We start from the raw sequence: 20,676 nt of genomic DNA, 5'->3' as shown, positions 1-20,676 counted from the left end.
TAATCCATGTAGAACTTCACACTGGAAAGGTTCTTAAAGCAAAATTAAATTTTCATGCCTGTGCAGCTGATACAGTTAATAAATGCAGTGTGAAAAATGCCTAGAGAAATTCATTCTTAATCATTGTAAAGACCTAATAAACCAGACAATAGCCAGTTGTCTAGAATTTCTTATTGTCTATAGAAACCAACATCCCTGTTACTCATTTTTGGAACTACCATCTAATCTGAAATTCATCTAAAGGTGGAGGCAGAAAAAGGGGGATAAATAGTGAATCCATTCTCAGTAATAAAGTGTAGAAATCAAATGTTGATTCCATAAGGAATGCTAGGACAAAAACAGCAATAATCATTCTCTGTAGCTATTCTACAAATATTGCTATTCTATTTTATGTATATTACTTTTGTTTAATGATTAGCAGCAGGCTCATGGAAATGAAAAGGGCCTGAATATTTGTCATCAGCAATGTCAAGGAGTTGGAAAAAGAAGATGGGAAAACTTTCAAATGTTGTATTCCCTACCCAAGCTTGAGGGGAAAAAAACCTATGAATTGGTAAGGGTATTGGCAGTTAGTGAGAGAGGAATTAGTCAGGGTGAGTCTCTGAGACCTTCAGAATGCCAAAAGTGGAACTGAAGCACCTGATCAAGATTTTAGGAGTTGAGGATCCCTAAATGTGGTTTCCACAAATGACAATACAATAAAAAATAACACACAACACACATACACAAAGTAGAATAGTGATTAAGAGTTTTAGCACTGGAAATGAAAGACTAGTTTTACATCTACCAGTCTCTGACTATGAGAACTTTAGTTCCTCTAAAGCTTAAGAATATACCTCAAAAATACAAATAAAATAAATGGAGGAAGCAGGGATGACATCAAGTTAAGCATAATTTCCTATTTTCCTACATAACATGCAGATAAGACAGGAAAGGGTTCAGAGAAAGGCACTTTAAAATGCACCTTCCTAGTTTTTGTTCACAATCCCTTACCTGAAAACCCTAGTAGACAGTTCCCTTTCACAATTCAAAACGTTTGGATTTTTGAAAGGAAATAGTCATGTTACAGGGCAGCCCCAATACAAAACGGGTAGCCTGACTGTGGGTCCTCACCTGCACACTTGAAAGGACTTATTAATACTCTACTGCAGGCACACACAAAGGTTAATAAAAGATTTATTCACAAGGGAAGGGGAAATGAAGAAATGTACAACTCAGGGAGAAAAGAGGGAAATAAAGTCTTAAATGCATCCTACCCTTTCTGCTGATCTGGAATCCCAAATGGCACTCTGAGATCTGGCTGCAAGCCACAAGCCGTGAAGCCAGGAGGCGAGGGAGCGAGAGAGCCCCAAAGCCCACGTGTTTGGTTTTTATACCAAACCTGGCTGCTTAACTCCACCCTCAGGTTCTAGCCACCTTCCCTTTGGTGGTGATGGGATTTGTCTTTCCCAATGTCTTGATGGCTTTGGTCTGGAGTGGGGGTGGATTCCACAAAACCTGTATGAAATTAGCTCTGGACATCCTTACCCCTAACAGTCATATTACATATATTATGTAACTACAGAACCTATTTTAAATGAAACAGACTCCACTTTGTCTCTGCTATAAAACTTCTAGGTGAAAAGTAGACTCAGCAGCCTGACTCAACTCCCTATCAGCAACTGAAGATCCACTCGCTGACTACTCCTTATTGAGTGTATCAGCTCCCTATCTCTCCCTACTGATAATTAAAAAAGAAACAGTAAAGCCACCTGCTCATGATTAATTAAAAAAGAAACAGGAAAGCCACCTGCTCATTGTTAAAAGGCCCCCTCATTGCCAGTCTAACGGGACTCCTGCCAACCAACTAAAAATTCAAAGAAATAACCTACCTGAGCTGAGGCTACTCCCAGCTTAAATCCTCCCTCCCATTGCCTTTCCTGATGGAACACACCTAGAGACCTGCTCCTTGGTTATGTACACAGATCATGATTCTTATTCACAAGTAAACGCTTTATTACAATCTTGATTATTTTTTAGTTACATAACCATCTGTTAAATACACTAATATTTTGCAGTGAAACTTAGTAAGAGTTTTCACACTCAGTGGGCTATAAAGACTACTAACCTGTTAGGTTAGTGTGCATTGAATTCAAGAAAATACTTAATTTTCTGAGCTTTCAGATTTGGAGGTTGCAGATAAAAAGGGTACTGGAGCACCCAGCCAGTCATGAGCACATAACCTTTCATTGCCAGAAATTTTACTACTTCTTCAATTTAGGAATTGCTTTTTTCCTGTTGGTATGCTAGTGTAACTGAAAAATAAGACAATGTCCTGACTGATAACATGCAAGTTTATTATAGAAATGCTAAACGAACTCAGAAAATGAGAACAAAGACAGAAAAACAATGTCCTGCTCTAAGTTATGGTTACATAGCTTATGCATTTGTGCACATCAAACCAATGACATTCTATATATAATGTCGTTAATCAACTTAATAAGCTTAGTTATAATTTTCTCTTTGCAACCTTCATTTACTGCTTAGAAAATAGAAGGATACAGAAGCCATAATAAAAGCAAGAGTGGAGAGTCGGGATGCTCCCAGCAAATCTGTACAATTGAGTGTCTATCTTGAAATTCTTCTGCCAGTTTAATTCTATTTAAAGCACTTTCTATATTTATCTGCATTTCAGCATCTTTTTTGCAACCTTTTATTTTCATTCTCTTTGGTGAAGAACTCTGTCCTGGCTCTCTTAAGATTTTTCACCTGTCTATCTGCCTTTGACTGGACTTCTAGTACTTCCATTTTTAATTTTTAATATTGCTATTTTGAAGTCTTTGTCTGATAGGTCCTCTATTTCTATATTGTTTAAATTTGTCCCAGAACTTGTTCTTCTCATTTTGCTCTTTCATCTTATGTTCAGGTGTTCCCTGTTTCCTCAGGCATACATGTTGCCTTACTTGTTTTTTTTTTTGTGGTTGGGGCTCTGGGGTTTTAGTTTTGTTTCTCAGTATACATTGGCATGAGGTAGAGAAATGGAGCATGGAGCTTAAATACTTCTGCCTTCTGTCCTTTCTCTCCACAGCAAGCTCTATTCGGAGTTTCAGTTGTCTTAACTTCCCACCCCTCCTCCCTGATGCTCCTTACTGCTGGGGATCTTGATCCACAAAGTTAAGAGTCTCCCAGTAAGAGGAGCTATCTCTGGTCACAAGGTTCATGCTCTGGGACTCAGCACCTGAGCATCATCATGTGCTCCATTGTGTGGTTAAGGTTGCAACCAGTGGCTGTCACACCTCCCCCCACCCCCACCCATGCCACTCTGCTTGCGGGGCCAAAACTGCAAGCGCTGCTTAATACTTAATACAGGGGATTCATTATCTTACCAGTCCTTTCCTCTGTTCTTGGGCCCAGGATGAAACCCAGCATGGCTCAGTCAGGCATCTCTTTGGTGACGGGGAGAGCTTTCCTTGCTTGCCAGTCTCAGGCTCCCAATGTCCTGGGTCTGACCTGTACCCAAGCCTGTATGAGTGAAGTTCCTTCAAGTAAATTCAATCCTCCAGATTGCCCCATCATGCACTGGATAACTGACTCCCAGCCCATTCTTGCAACTGGGTTATCCTCTCCTATTCACACCACCCTTCGATTTCTCCTACTCCTTCCCTCAGCAGCAACCAACCTTGTTCCAGTTCTTCATAGGAAGGTTGTGGGACTCTACTGGGGAATTTGAGTCTTCCTTTGAGCAAACTTTTCTTTTAATAGTTGTTTTTGGGGAAAAGGTGACCCCAACCTCTATGCTGCCATGTTGTGGGTGAAGAGTTTCCAGCAAATCTGAAATGTGATAGTAAAGTAACATGAAGGAGCACAGGAGCAAGTCATCAGCCCCAACTAGCACCTTAGCAAAGGAAACTTATTTTAGTGCATACCTGTAAGCGAATAAGGTCAAGAAAATGTGATGCTACTGAGTAAGCTGTTTAGAATAGGTTGTACATCTTTTAGCAAAGATTTCCATCAAATATGATTAAGCCTTAAAAGGAAATTACTTTAGAACCTTTGTGTTAGCAAAATTCACCATTCTACTGCTATATGGTGAGGAATTAACTATTTTAATTTAGTACAATAGAGGCAAAGGCATCTATTGAAATACAATTTTGAATATTTCTTTACACACAACACGTGCTTAGCACATACTGTTTGTGCAGAATAACAGTGTATTTTTATTAAAGCACCCAGTCATAATGCATACCCGCATGGACTCACATTTCTACTCTTAGTCTTTTTCTTCAAATACCAATTAGTGACACTAGGCTGGGCAACAGTAGTTATTACCATCAAAATATTCTCAACCTGATGGCCCACACACAAATACCTCTAAATACAAGCACTTCTAAATAATGATACTCTAAATATACACTATATTCTATAAAATAAACACTTCCTTTTAGAATTTAGGCATCAAGATAAGAAGTCTCCAGTACTTTAATGATATATAATGAAGTCAAAATATTGGGTAATACCTCAGTTCAACAAATAATTTAACTATTTTCACAGTAATAGTATATTTAAAAACAAATAGACTTCAAAGTCAAGCAATGTGGAGTTTTTAAACCCTAATCCTAATCAGTAACTTACACAATTTCTGAGCTTTACTTCTCTAGTATGTAAGACACCGAGTTGCTAACGTCCAAAGTTGTTGTCACATATACCTTCAATATTTCTCTAGGAATATGTTCAGTGGGGAATACCAATACCAAAAAAAACAATAATGCAAAATCAGGATTCATGGCCAAACATAACTATTTATTTTTAAATAAGCATTTAGTTTCTTCCTTTAAAAAAAAACTAGAATTTAAATATTTCCCATCCCATCACATACAAGTCTGTACACATTATTTACATCTCTCAATTAAAACATATTACAGATTTTCTAACATTCAGTTCTTCTTTTAAAATACAATGAAGCAGTTAAATTTTATCAATGATAACTACAATTTGAATAATTTTGGCACAGTTCACAATATAGCGCCTAAGATACAATTCATAAGTCATTTTTCCCCTTCCCTAATTTAATATAGAAATTATCTGAGAGCAGGATCCCTGTCTTTACTTTCTCTGCAAATTCACGCAAGATGAGTGCTGCTCCTAAGCTTCCATTATCTAGCACCAGCAATATTTTTCTGCCTTTGTCCTCAGAAATAATTTCTATTCAAACTTTAAATGTTCACCTCTTTAATGTATTCTCTTTCAGACTACATCTAATGCACTGTTCTGAGATAATTTTAAGTAATAATGTATACAAAAAGTTCAAATAAAAGTGTTCCTGATAAGATTAGTGCCCTCACTGCCCTAGTTATGCATGTACAAAAATAACAAATACAATTTAGTGGCTGTAAAAAACTATTTCCCCTAAAAATAGTTATCTCTGCAGAATAATTTAAGGAGAAAGTGTTCTTAAAATGAAAATGCACTAATCTATTCAACAACCAGCATAATTATTTCAGAAACAAAAATGAAAACATGTACAAACTTGTAATAATATATAAAAATTAAACATTAACAAAATTTTAACTTATCACTAATAATCTGTTTCAGTGACATAACTTAAAAAAGCTATCAACCAAAAATGTTTATGTTTGCCACATCTTCCAAAACTTCAGCTAAAATTTACGTATTTACAGCAGGTATTTCAGAATCACAACAAAGGCCTGCACAATCACCCTAACTGTTATGTTTTCAGAGAGAGAGAGAGGTGTGTGTGTGTGTGTGTGTGTGTGTGCAGGAAGAGAGGAAGATTGGAAATAAGAGTCAGTGTTAATAAGGAATTTACCTCCAAAGGAGGAGGAGATGACAGGCAGGTAAACACGCTGGAAAAGGGTCAGTGATTTTATTATTATCTTTAAGAACTATAATCCAAAGTCTTCTTTTGTTATATAGTATTATAGTATTATAACTGTAAGAAAAAGAACCTTGCATCACATTAGTATAACAGTACTCAATATGTTAATCTTTATTTTCTCTCATCAAAATTTCTGTATCAGTTCAGATACAAATGGCAGACGTGGAACAGCTTTTTATCTTCAAAATGAATTTTTCTCTAGAGCTAGCTTCATTATGAAGGCCTTAAAATTCAAATTGTATACAGTCAGAATTGTTATTCTATCTTAAAATTAAACTTTTCCATTAAATCTTGAAGTAGCTTTACCTCTAAATATCTGGGACCATATGACAGTAATCATATGGTCAATATTAACATTATGACAAAACTCTTGTTTAAATTATTTTAGAAGTATAAAGTATAGATCTAGAATCATAGCATGTTTAAGAACTGGTATATTCTTTAATATCACAGATAAGTTTCAAAATAAGTTGTCTTCCTCTTAGTATTCAGTCACATTTTCAAATTACAAATATACATCTGGTCCCATATTAAAAAAGACACTCAAAAACTTAAAAGTTATAGGTAATACATGGAATGGTTTTACAATTTTAAATATCTGTGATATATAGGCTTTAAATTAAGCATAATAAAATTTGTTTTTATTTCTCTTTCTATAATCGCCAGTCTTTAAATTGTTCATGAGTAAAAATATGTTTTAAAAGGAAAAAAGATGAAGACAAAGGCTGTTGTTTTCTTAAGCAACCACTATTTTCTAACTTAAATTGGCACCATTTCTTACTATTCCTTCAAACTAAAACTACCCTACACCAATCAAGACAGAATTCTGAAATTAGGGGCTTCCCTGGTAGCGCAAGGAGTTAAGCACCGCACTATGAAGCAATCCGCAGCCTCTGCAGCACGAGTTCAATCCCCAGCCCTCCAGGGAGCATCCCACATGGTGAAGCAGACCTCTCCTGTCTCGCCCACTGCTCCCCCCAGCACTGAATTTCAGTTTGCCTGTTCTGTTCCCCAATCTGTCTCTGGTGAATCCTCTCACCCCCTGCATCTCTGGGCTGTACCCCAGCTCTTGTATGCATAAATAAATACATCTTAAAAAAAAAAAGTTCTGAAATTACCAGAAAAGGGTTAAAAATAACATGAGACAGGTGCTTTTTTAATTATATTTAACTGTAAGATAATTAAATTCAAATAAAGTCTATACATCCAAATCATACTATCTACTTCAAAGTAGTGACATCAGGAAACTACTCATTTGTAACTGATGTTACCAATGCTCAAACCATTCTCTTCTGCAAATCTGGAAGCTATGGCATATTCTTTTGACCTTCTCTAACAGTTGAGTTCCAAGAAAACAGCATATTCTTTTGACCTTCTCTAACAGTTCAGTTCTAAGAAAACAGCTAAGTAAAGCTGGCTTGGTGATTGAGACAGGTGGTATCAAACTGTCAAAAGCATTTTTAATGCAACTGAAAGGATGAAATGGGTTTTCTTGCATAGTCATAAACTGATTTTAAAGGCATCTCTGAAAGCTTTCAAAAATACTACACTTTTACAGCATAGCTGGAATAAGTAATGCTTCCAAAGGAACCATTCTGAAGATCAATTCATTTGGATGTTTAAGGTATGACATTTATTTTAAAAGAAAGTCCTACAACTTAATTATATCTCACATTATTTACCATAGCAGTGGTTATCAAAACCTCTCTTAGAGAGGGTGTAGACAAAGGTATAAATCACAAGGAAAATGCTAATATGAAAAATGGAGTTTGATGATTACATGTAAAATATAAATATCCACATCATTTGTACTTCCTAAATATAAGAGATTGTAGTGCTTTATCTTTCCTGATAAGCCATGCCAGTATTCAGTCTGAGATATGCATATCTGTTCCTAGATATGCCTTCTACCTAATATATTTTATGTTTGCCATTTAGAACTTAGAAATAACAAACGTAAAAGGAGACAGTAATCTAAAAGTCTTTCAATTTAAGGTAAACTGACCTCTAAAGCTTCTACCAGCTCATACATGCTTACTGTTTTAGTGCAGTCTAATGCCAGTCTTTGTGGGAAAGAGATTAAGTCAGCAAATGAAAACCAATGGCACCATCTACTGCTACTAAAAGAGTTCCACTGTTACTAATTTCTCTCTACCATCATTATTCCAGCATTTAAAATTATTCCTAAAATTTGCTTCTATCAACATTTAGCCAAGGAATTGTGACAGTAATTCAGTGTTAACTTACTACTTTATATTTTATAGGATGCTTTTATTAGCAGATGAGAAAACTAACTTCTGCTTTATAACTCTATAAAGAGCAAGACAGATCTTTTATCTTGGCTATTTATAAATTAAAGGTATCAGACATTTATAAGAAAGTTCTACTACAAAACTTGTTTGTAGTAGATCCTATTTTATACAGGGCATCTTAATAACACTCATGGGAACCAAATGAATTAAAGCAACATTTTATTAAGTCAGATATTTTTCACAAGCTCTGTGCTTCCTTATAGTCATGTAATACCATGTACCATGCGAGGCCTTGCCCTTGGAGAACTTCTCTACTTCGTTACCATATGTACACATACATATCTCCTTATTTCCTGATACTTCTGTTGAAAGGATACTCCAAACAGGCACCTGAGATTCTAGCACAATGACAACAAAAGCCTGTCTACATGCAGTTGGAAAGTAGGTTCTACTACGAAAGATTATCTTAGAGAGATATTTTTCCATTTTTTACAGTGTATTACTGCATAAGGCTTAAAAGAGCAAGAATAATTTTTCTCTGTTCTCTCTACACTTGGCTGTTACAATCCACTATTAGGTTGATATGAAGTCAGATGCAGTATGGAAGACTTGAGTAATCATGTGCTTCATTTTCCTATATAGACTGGACCCCAAATCACTTGATATCAAGTTTTCTTTTGAATCACCATAGCGGCTAATATTATCAATTTCAATACTAAAAGATTCGTTTTAAGAAAATCAGCTAGTTCTCACTTGAGTTTATAATCATTAACAATGAATGTCCAATATATTTCTCTCTGCCAGGTTACTTCAACAGTAACAGGTTACTGTTACTTCCACTAGTTGGTACTTGTCAAATGATTGCTAGAAAAAAATGGAGAAAAAGGCAGTTCCTAATGATCATTAGTGTAATGGCATTAAATTTGTCACTACTATACTTGCTAATGGAATCAAATGAAAATAGGGCCTCCCTGGTGGCGCAAGGAGTTAAGACACAATCTATGAAGCAGTCCACAGCTTCTGCAGCACTAGTTCGAAATCCCTGGCAGCCGTCCAGGGAGCAACACACATGGCACAGCAGACCTCTCCCCTCTCGCCCACTGCTCCCCTGAGCAGTGTACTTCGGTCAATCTGCCTGTTCTGTTCCCCACTCTGTGTGGTGAATCCTCTCACCTCCCACACTTCTAGCCTGTACCCCAGCTCTTGTATGCATAAATAAATCTTTAAAAAAAAATGAAGTCAGAAACTGATTCCATTTTAGATTCTTTTTTAGTAAATGTTTTTAGTCTGTACAATTTCAGAGCAAGATTTCTACACTATAAGGAAAAAAATATTTATTTCTAACTGAAGGAATTTACAAAATTTACATTGGAAGTCTGAAAAGGCTGTTTCTCAATAAAATCCAAGTGAGAAATGATCATATTTACTTTAAAAACTAAGTTTCTGAAGGCAAGGCAAATAAAATGTGAAAGTTACTACTGAATTAGCACTTTCATTGTTTGATATCACTGCAAAGAAAAAGATTTCCTTTCACAGTAGAAAAATCAGAAGTCATACTGCTTCAAATTGGGCCTATAATAAGTAAAGAAGGTACTGTATCATTTTAAAATGACAGGCAAATACCAGCTCCATTCATTGAATGGAATTGCTGAAAAGTGATCAATTTCCCAAAACAGTCTTTAAATTCCTCATTTAATGTCTATATCCAAAATTAATAACTTATTTTTAACTTCTCATGGAAGCTGATTCCTAAAAGGAAGTCATAAGACTTGTTTATAAGCAATTCATTAAAATCTTTATGTCATTCTATCCAAGCTTTTAAGATAGGACTTTCTTGAACTTGATTCACCATACTTAATCCCATCCCTAACTCCCCAAATTAATAACACACACACATCCCTGCCCCCAAATCAACACAAATCAAACACAAACACAAACTCCTATCCCTTCTCTTCAAAGAAGGGGACTCTGCAGACTTATGGCTCATTTGGCAATTGCTAAGAAACCTCACAGTTCAGCATCACCTCTAAAGATGGCAAACCTATATATAACCTGAATTTTTACACCTACAGTGCAGTTAACATACAGAAAGAAGCTAAAATGCAAAACATATTACATTTCAACATCCTTAAGTTTCAATATCACAGATATAGAGATGGAAAAAAAACCTGCTTGTAAAACTTTAATTTGTTGAACAGAATTATCAATATCAAAAATAATTAAGATACTAATTTTTTTTTTTTGTTCTACATGCACAACTTTACAAATGGTGTTTGTTCCATGTAGTAAAAGATGGAGATCACTGATTTAGGTAAACTATGGCTTTTATCATAGATATTTTAAAACATGCATCAATAAGTGCCCTGGGTAATACTCCTAATAATTATTTCAAGCCCTGTTCAGTTCTATGTCTGTGCTTTGCACCTCAGAAGTGAGCCTGCCAAGGCACTTTTTGAAAACATAAGTCTTTCGGGGACTTCAAAAATCCACCACAATTTATACAACACAGAAACCCCTTCCATCAGCAGTCTAATTAATAAGTATATTCTTTCCACTCACAATGGTATTGTAAATTCCACAAGTAACAAAACCAAGGTAAAGTATATATATGTTCTGTATGCCACTAAGACAAAATTTACTCCTATCCAATGTATTAAGAATGATTCTTGGCTATCTGTAGCAATAGAATATGGCTTAAATTATTCAGATTAAAGGAAAAGGAACCCAAGCAAGTCCCCCAAAACCTAAAACAAAAACAACTGAGATAAAAAACAAAAATCCAAATACACTCCACACAGCTTCATTCGAGGAACAATTTGCACAGCTCTGCATCCTTTTATCTGTCCTTTGAGGTGAGTTTTTCAATCAATTCTTGGAGTGGGGCAAGTTCTCGTCTATCGATAAGGTTGAATTCCTGTGCATGTTAAAGGCAGAAGAAATTGCAAACATGTATTGTTTAATCTCATTCCAAAGCATATTTTCATTAACTTTTTTTTAATTAGCTTTTACATAAACAGTCAAAATTTTTTCAAAAACATTTTTTTTCTATTCCCTAGCTCTGTGACTTAGGCAAATAACCACTTCTGATGTTATATTTTCGTATCTATAATAATATCAGGATAAATCCCCCTACTTCATGGAATTACTGTGGGGACTAAATGTAATACATTAACACTTCACTTCATGTACTCCCTGACACAAGTAAACATTTAGGCACCATTTAAATATATAGTCAACCAAGTAGGGACCAAGATATCTAGCATTCAGGCAAATATCAATATTCTATGAGAACAAAAGAATGGCTATAAACCCAAACATCTGCAAAGTTAGCATGAAAAGTGGTATGAAAATAAATAGGGCCTCCCTGGTGGCATAAGAGGTTAAGCACTGCACTGGAAAGCTGTCTGCAGCCTCTGAAGCATGAGTTCGATCCCCAGCTGGCCAGGGAGTTGCCCGCATGGTGCGACAGACCTCCCCTGTCTCACTTGCTGCTCCCCTGAGCAGTGTATTTCAGTCAGTCTCCCTGTTCTGTTCCCCACTCTGTCTCTGATGAATCTTCTCCCCCCTCCCACCCTCTGGCCTACCCCAGTTCTTGTATGCATACATAAATAAATCTTTAAAGAAAAAAACATAAATAATGTGGAGTTCACATGTGATAAATGAAAATCCTGTAAAGAACCAATAAGAAAGCCTAGATTTAATGTGCCCTTCCTTTAGATATTCTACCTCCTTAATTCTGAAGATCGATTCTGAATAGATTTCCCTAAACTATAAATTATAAGACTAATAAATACAGATTGCCTATATTTCTGATCTGATATTGTGCCATGGTAGGGTATTTTGAAGTCCCGACTTCATTCATTTATTAATGTCCATTATGTTCCAAGAACACTGTAAGTAATAAAGAGAAGCATCTGAAGGTATTTAACAGCAAGCCTAACCTTAAGATTTGTGGGGTCAGAACCAAGAACACAAATGAATACTTATCATATGACTAAACTGTCAAATTTATATTAAGCTAATATATTGTTAAATATAACAAATTCCATTCTCCTACCGAAATGAATATACTTTCATAGGAAAACCGATTCAAATTCAAAATTCTCAAGACTCCTCAGTATTCTGCTTTGGAAAATAGTGACATAGGTACCTGGCCCTCCCTAATCTTCCAACTCCCAGCTCCATGCTGCACTTCAAGGGGTGGATATCATGACTGGCTTACAAATATAAACAATGTCCACATACCCTCACAAAGAACTGCTATCTGGCTACCCCCTTAGTCTAGAGGTATACATACCAGAAATAGGACTGTCCCTTAAAAGAATGAGCCCAAAACATCCATTCAGGACCTGGAAATATACTATGGGGAGGGAATTCTGAGGTCTCAGGTACCCAAACATACACCAGTAAGGGATCTGGATAGGATATGTTCTTGGTTCTATAGATCCCTCACTCTGTGGGGAGGACAGAGCTAAAAGAAGTGTCAAAGCAGGATTCTCTAAATCATGAGGGCCAGGGGAGAGACCCCTCTTACTCAGTCAAGGGGTAATACTGTGGACTACCTTTAAGATTACAGTGTACTGAGTGAAATAGGATCAGATGTGATAAATGCCAGGAATAATCCCCTACTCTTTGGGAGTTGGGAGATACAGTACACTTTAACATCATATAGTAAGGTAAAACTAACCCTTATGGTGCAAGAGTATCCTCTCCTAAACCACCAAAACCTGAACCTGACCCATCATATTCGGCCTAAACTAAAGAACACACAAATGCAAACTTTAGGATAACATCATCTTTGTTTCTACAGGTAACTATAGATGAGACACTATAGTAAAGTAACTGCTCAGACCAATCTTTTCCAAGTTACAATTTCTCCTAAAATGATCGATGCCCTCAGTGTGAGTAGTGTGAACAGAGAGAAAATAGACACATTTTTCTTTAGTGGAGAGGGACATGGGGAAGGCAATTGAAAGTATAAGCCCATATATATATGAAAACAACAGATTCAACCCTTTTATTTCCCCTGCCTACCATCCCCCAACCTCTACCCCCCCAAAAAAGTTGATTAGCTTATCTATTCCACCTCATTTGCAATCATGCTTGTTACTTCTCCAATTATCATATAGCAAGAAAAAAATATCCTCATTCCCCTTAATCTGTATCTCTAAGGCCAATTCTCTAAGGGTTAGAGTGTGAAGAAAGAGAAGGTCAACTAAGAAATCAAAACAAAGACTAATGGAGCTCTGGAATAACAACACTCTTTAAGACACTTTTCCCCCCTTCAGAAATAATGGACAATTCTTTAAGTAAACAATTATTCAGAACATGATTTTTAAAAGGAGGGAGAGTCAGGAAGGTACTATACAAAGCCCATTTCCAGGCCAGGGTAGACACATATTGAGGATTAAGAGAGGTAGGAGGAGTGCTAAAATGCTTAAACCAAATTCATCTACAAGTCTACCAAACTAGCAGGTTTTTTCATTCAACCTCTCCATTATACCCTGTTTAACTGAAGCTAATCTTAAGTCCTCTCAGAGATCTAATTTAGATTTTTATGCTATCAGCTTGGAGGTGAATGGTATTCAGAAATAAAAGGTCAGTCCTTACCATCACAGCAAGTATGGAGAAGGACAAAAACTAGAGAGATAAAGCAAATCTTATTCTGAAAGTATGAATGTAATTTTTACCTCAGAACCCTGTGGATAATTACTTTTACTGAGCGAAAAAGAACTCCCAATCCACTCACCTGTACAAAAAAAATAAAGTGCTTGAAAGATGTGTTGAGATGTGCTTCCTCCTGAAGCTGGATCACAGGATCAAAATGCTGATGATAAATGTGAGCATAAACCCTAAAGAGGCGCTTGAGTATAGTTTTTGCCACAGACATGAAATTCTTTGGGAACGGGACACCTGGTAAAAAGAAAAACAACCTTTATATTAACAAGAAAAGGGAACAAGGCAATAACAGTTCACTGAGAAATGGCAGCATACATTACCAAGACAAGACTGAAAAGAAATACTTATGAATTACTATTTAATATATTTATTGCACTTTTCAGAAATTCTCATCATGAATGAAAATAAACTTTAAAGTGTCTATGGAATAAGAACTGGTCTTCATTATAGCCTTTCATGCCACTGATATACCACTACTTTACTAAAATGAAACAAATAATACCTAAGATAGTAGTAGAGTTAAAACTTACATCTATTGTTTCTAATAACTTTTGGTTGAGTCTTAGGATTTTCTACAAATAATATCATATTGTCTGCAAATAGTTGTAGTTTTTCTTTTCTGACTCTCTTAACACAGGTCAGATTTTGTTACTATCCTAGATACTCTGATCTTCTTGCTGCTTAAAATTATAGGGAGGTTAATCTTAATGTTCATGATAAACTTGGTATGAAAAAGTCAAGACCCTTTGAAATAAGATTAGAAGCATCTTAATAGGTATAGTAATGGATTCCACTTATACAAAGCAATTTTACCAATTTTTGATGGAAACAGGGTCTCATCATCCAACTGGTCTTGAACCCAAGTCATCAGGTAATCAATATACTTTGGTGCAGAGCACTTAATAGGCTTCTTTATGTTTGTTCCATCTGCCCAATGATATTCATATCTGCATTGGAAAGATTAAAAAACAGATTTTTTTATATTATATAAAAATATTTTATATTTTTATATATGTATGTATATTATGAATGTATACACTTTTGTTGATTGATTTTATGGAAGCTACTCCTCCAAATAAAGAGTCTTTGCATTGAGCATTTAAATTTATGCTTTTAAAATGCTACTGCTCAGAGCCACCCAGGTGGCGCAAGGGGTTAAGATGTAATCTATGAAGTGATCTGCAACCACTGCAGCACGAGTTCAATCCCCAGCCAGGGAGCAACCCACATGGCACAGCAGACCTCTCCTATCTCGCCTGCTGCTCCCCTCAGCAGTGTATTTCAGTCAGTTTGCCTGTTCTCTTCCCACTTTGTTCCTGGGGTGAATTCTCTCACCCCACCTCTGGCCTGTACCCCAGTTCTTGTACACATAAATAAATAAATCTTTAAAAAATAATAAAATGCTACTGTTCTATTTTGCATCTATCACAATCCAAACTAAGCAGATTTCATCAAACTCATTTATTGTGTTTCTATGTTCTCTTTATGTTTAATTTTCTTACAGAGTTTTCCTTCATATATGATTTATTTCAAATCATACACTGCCATAGTAGAAAAATAGCTTACTTCCAACTTCTGTGATGATTATCTTTAATTTCTATGGTTGGTTGGTTGATTTCTCTCTTGAAAAACATTTCTCCTTATTCTTTTTAACTTGGGGGTATTAAATTTTGAGTTAAGGGTAGAGACTTACAGGGAAGCGCCAAAGTAACACGAATGAAAAGAATGATTCAGTTTTTTAGTACATTTGGTTGAGGAACTAAACATGCTTTTGAAGAAAACTGGTAATACCCAGTTGGGAATTAACAAAACACTAGCCAAATAAAAATGTCTATAGGATTTGGATGTTAACAGAATATTATCCTTTTGGGATAATATGAAGTGGATCTATTATCCTTTTGGGATAATATGCATTTAATGCACCTACCATGTGAGAAGTACTGTGTCAAGAACAAGGGACACCAAAATGAAAGACACTTTCCCTACTTCTAAGGAGAATAGACTAGCAGAGAAGACAGTCTTCTAAGTAAGCAAAAAATATATAACAAGAATGAAAATGGAGTTATATACACATACACAGACAAACTGAACTTTTAAGGTAAGGAATGTACGACCAAACTCCAAAACATAAAAATCTCTAAACTGAATTAGCATTTAGTTTTTTAGTTTCTGAAGTTACTTCTGCCACTTAGCTTGTCTATTTGAATCAACGGTGTTTTTTATAACTTTGTCCCAGAGTTTGGGCTGACAAAATAATAGATCAGTTGGACTAGCAAAGGGACAACAGAAAATATAGTGGAAAAATACTAAATAGTGTATTTTTTTCATGCATTCAGGAAATATTTTTATGTGTGGACAGAGAAGAGCATGACCATCACAGATTATACTCTATGGGACAGAAAACTCACAAGGTATTTTTAAACAATAAAAATTATCTTAAGGTAGGATGAACAAGGTTGCTTTCTATTTAATTATAGCTACTAACATCTGAATTCTAAGTCTAAACAGGATACACCTGAATAAACATTCTGGCAGCATATCTTACAGCTAACCGTAGGCAAAAGAGATGACTGTCCAGCAGTCTACTTTGAAGGTTGCCAAGAGCAGATATTCTAGTACATTTTGGCATCCTGTTCCACTATCTAAATCACTTTCACAGTCAAGAGACTCTTCCTAATATAAAACAAAGTCCTGAGTGTGACTTAAACCTATTCTTGTTTGATCTTCTTTGGAGACAGAGACCACAAATGGTAGACTTTTTTTTTTTTTTTTTTGTATTTATACAAGAACCAGGGTGCAGGCCAGATCCGCAGAAGGGTGAGAGGAGATCATCAGAGACAGAGCAGGCAGGGAACAGAACAGGCAGACTGACGAAATACAATGCTGAGGGGAGCAGCGGGCAAGACAGGAGAAGTCTGATGCGCCATGTGGGACCCTCGCCGGCCAGCCAGGATCAAACTGGTGCTGTAGAGGCTGCGGTCAGCTCACAGTGCTGCACTCAACTGCCTGTGCCACCAGGGGAGGCCCACAAATGGCAGACTTTTAATCATCATTACTTTTCACTTAAAGAAAGGGACTCATCCATGTTTTCTCCCTTATGTTAAGAAATGCCAACATTTTGCCTTCCCCTCACAATTATGTTTTTCATTTTATTCATAATCATCAAATGTTCCACATTCATTTTTTTTAAAGATTTATTCATCCATGCATACAAGAACTGGGGTACAGGCCAGAGGTGTTGGGAGTGAAAGGATTCACAGAGACAGAGTGGGGAACACAACAGACAGATCGACTGAAATACACTGCTGAGGGGAGCAGCGGGGTAAGTCAGGAGAGGTCTGCTGTGCCATGTGGGATGCGCCCTGGATGGCTAGGGATAGAACTCGTGCTGCAGTGGCTGCAGACAGCCTCATAGGTTGCATCTTGCGCCACCAGTGAGGCCCCATATTCACTTTTAAATATAAAAATTGAAAGCTGACACAGTAGATAAATCATTTTTAGTATCCTAAACTTTTTAAAAAGTTGATATTTAAGAAAATATCAGCTTTCAATATCCTAAAGCTTTTTGAAAAATATTGTATATTGCTTATACTTCTAGAGTTTATTAACTATGATTTCTTGATCTTTTTCTTTGATAATGTTTTTACTTAAGATGACTTCATCCTGTAATTGTAGTTTGCTCCCACTGATTTTTTCATTCTACCTTTGATAGAGTGTTGTCTTTGAAATATATTTCTGTCATCATGGTTTGAACTTAAAAAGTGCAAACTCCAAAATATTCATCACTTCTTGGTTAATAATAATAAAGAGTTAATAAAAACAAAACCCTATGAGCCATTGCTCAATATCACCTTTGCCAAGTACCAGTGCTAATCTATTAACAAATGCCTCTCCTTGATACAATCCTGAGTATCTACTGGTATGGATGGCAAACCATGACAACTAAACAGCATAACAATGGGCAAAAGTTAAGATTCTCCAAAATAGGAAGAAAGACAACAGGTAGACAGAAGTAAAGGTGGAAGTAAGGAAGAGGCAGTAAGGAAAAAAGGAGGAAGGAAAGCTGGAAGAAAGTAGGGGAGGGAAGGAGGAAAACATAGCTTTAAGGTTACACACACAGAGAAAAACAGCTCTCAAATAAAGCTAGAAGAATTTGCTTTCTTAAAAGGCAGTGTTCTCAATTTCTAAATGCAAAACAGACCGTATAACAACAAAATAAAAACATCTATTTTTACAAGAGAAACAAATACCTTAAGTCAACACCAATAATACTGGAATTAAGAAGTGCTAAAAAAGGCATTTCATTTTAAAACCTCCCCTCTTCCTCTAAGAAATCATATCAAAATAACAAGTAACAGAAATGCATACTCTATCTTCGATAAATCTGAGACACCCGTCTCTGAATCACAGCATAAGAAAAAGCAATACCTTTTTATACACAAGTTCAAACAGAGTGAAGGAAGACAAAAAGAAAAAAAAAAAATGCACTAGCAGGTGCAGATCCCAAAGTCCAAAGAGGGTATTTCTCCAAAGTAATTAGTCCCCCTGGGGCATAAAGATTACAGAACATACCTCTGCATTGAGAGACCAATAAGGAGGCAGGAGATTTAGGGGAAACTGGATTGTGAACAGTGCTACAGCTACTCTTCTCCGTAGGCTAGAAAGAAGTGAAGGTTCAAGCGTATGTTTGTGCCTCTAGCAACGCACTGTTAGAACTCATATTAAATACTGTCTACCAGGGAAGCTCATTAGAGAGTCAGTCCCAGATTTTTTACTGGGGTATGGTCTAGTAGACACCCTCTGTATGACATATAATAAAATTCTAGACTCCCAGAAGAAAAGTATAAACTGTATTGCTTGTACAAACATTAAGGCACACTGAGCAGCTCTGAAGTTATGGTGAAATACAAGTTCACAGATGTCATCCTACTTAAGGCTAATCTTATAAGCAGGCTTTTCGAGAGACAGCAGTCAAGTCTTCAAAGTTAACTTTTTTCTGCACAAAGGTAATACAGGGAAACACTGAGGAAATATTTCAGGTTGAAGGTACCTGAAGGGATAGCTCAAATAAATGCAATACATAGATATGATCCTAGACCAGAAAGGATATCTAAGATATTGTTGGCCAACTAAGGAAACATGAATGGTATCTATGGACTAAAGTAAGTTATCTGGAGGATCTGTATGCTGGTTATACCTAATAATACCCTTATTTTTGAAAAATGTACACCTGAATATGTAGAGATGAAGAGATACAATGTGCTCAAAGATTCAGAAAGAATGTTACTGAGTGTAGAAAGAGAGTGACAAAGCAAATGCAGTAAAATGTTAATAGTTACAGAATCTGGGTCAAAGGGATATATAGGGGAGTTCTTTTTGCTGTTCTGGCAACGTATCTGTACACTTAAAATTATTTGAACTTTCAAAGTTTGAAATTGTTTGAAAATAAGTTATTTCAATATGTTTTAAAATGTTCCCGTCGAAAAAATTACCTTACAAAATATCAAAGCATGTTATTTTTAACATCTCTGATGGTGGCAAACTGTCATTCTTTTTAAAAGGACTGGTTTTGAGACAGCAAAACTCATTAAAGATCAATTTAAAGAATAAGATGGAAGATCCCAATTAGGTGTTATTTTGTTTAACATGTGAATTTGGTCAAATGATAAAGTATGACAATGAAGTAATAAAGTTGAATCTCTTGTACCGCAATTAAAAATTAATTAAAATATATATACCAAATTTAATTTTATCTACTTTTGACAATTTCTCCATGCTTTCATGGAGTACCTGATCAATGTAGTCTTGTGTTTTGTGTTTCCTAGTTTGAACTGACATCTAAATGTTCTCTTGGTATCAGACCAAGAATTAATTTGACTTTCTTTGTGTGGCTTTCAGTACATAGTAGAGTATAATGCTTTAACTCATTTAATTTTTTTATTTTATTTTTATTTCATATGATTGATAAGAGTCAATAATTTTAGGGCCTCCCCGGTGGCACAGCGGTTGAGCGCTGGGTTGTGAAGCTGCCCGCAGTCTCTGCTGCGCCGGTTCGATCCCCAGCTGCTCCCCGGCCACCAGAGGAGGGCCCCACATGGCGCGCTAGACCTCTCCTGCCGCCCACTGCTCCCCTCAGCAGTGTACTTCGGTCCTTCTGCCTGCTCTGCTCCCCGCTCTGGCTCTGGTGAATTTTCTCACCTTCCCGCGCTTCTGACTGTACCCAGTGCTTATATGTATGTATGTATAAATCAATCAGTCAATAAATAAATAAATAAATCTTAAAAAAAAAAAAAGAGTCAATAATTTTAATGCCTAAAAACTATTTTTGTGAACATGGTTTTTTCATGCTTAAAAATACAAAACTCGGGCCTCCCTGGTGGCACAAGGGGTTAAGCACCATACTGTGAAGCAATACACAGCCTCTGCAGCACAAGTTCAATCCCCGGCCGGCCAGAGAGAAACCCACATAGCAAAGCAGACTTCTCCTGTCTCGCCTGCTGGTCCCCTCTGCAGTGGATTTCAGTCAGTCTGCCTGTTCTGTTCCCCGCTGTGTCTCTGGTGAGTCCTCTCACCCCCTGCATCTCTGGCCTGCACCCCAGCTCTTGTATGCATAAATAAATAAATCTTTTTTAAAAAATGAATCTCTCGGTCGCTGGTGATCTGGCTCTGAAATTTCAATTTAAAAGTTATCAAAAAGGGCCTTCCTGGTGGCACAACAAGGGGTTAAGCACTGCACTATGAAGCTGTCCGCAGCCTCGCAGCACAAGTTTGATCCCTGGCCAGCCAGAGAGCAATCCACATGACGCAGCAGACCTCTCCTGTCTCTCCCCCTGCTCCCCTTGGTCAGTCTGCCTGCTCTGCTCCCCACTC

General features: G+C 36.5%; 1 protein-coding gene across 1 annotated transcript in view; it reads right to left on the bottom strand.

Annotated features, from left to right (window-relative positions):
- Positions 1-10,049: 10,049 nt before the first annotated feature.
- The window catches only part of MOB1B (MOB kinase activator 1B), a 29,248-nt gene continuing 18,621 nt past the window's right edge, over positions 10,050-20,676 (bottom strand). Inside the window, exons 4-6 of the mRNA XM_037529593.2 lie at positions 14,620-14,753; positions 13,877-14,040; positions 10,050-11,041 (exon numbers count right to left, since the gene is read on the bottom strand). Of these exons, the coding sequence (XP_037385490.1) occupies positions 10,964-11,041; positions 13,877-14,040; positions 14,620-14,753 (376 nt within the window). The 3' untranslated portion in view covers positions 10,050-10,963. The remainder of the gene's footprint in view (positions 11,042-13,876; positions 14,041-14,619; positions 14,754-20,676) is intronic.

The sequence above is a fragment of the Talpa occidentalis genome, unplaced genomic scaffold (genome assembly GCF_014898055.3).
Source record: "Talpa occidentalis isolate TD23 unplaced genomic scaffold, MPIMG_talOcc4v2.1 talOcc4.6, whole genome shotgun sequence".
NCBI lineage: Eukaryota > Metazoa > Chordata > Mammalia > Eulipotyphla > Talpidae > Talpa > Talpa occidentalis.
This window is presented reverse-complemented; position numbering and strand designations above follow the sequence as displayed.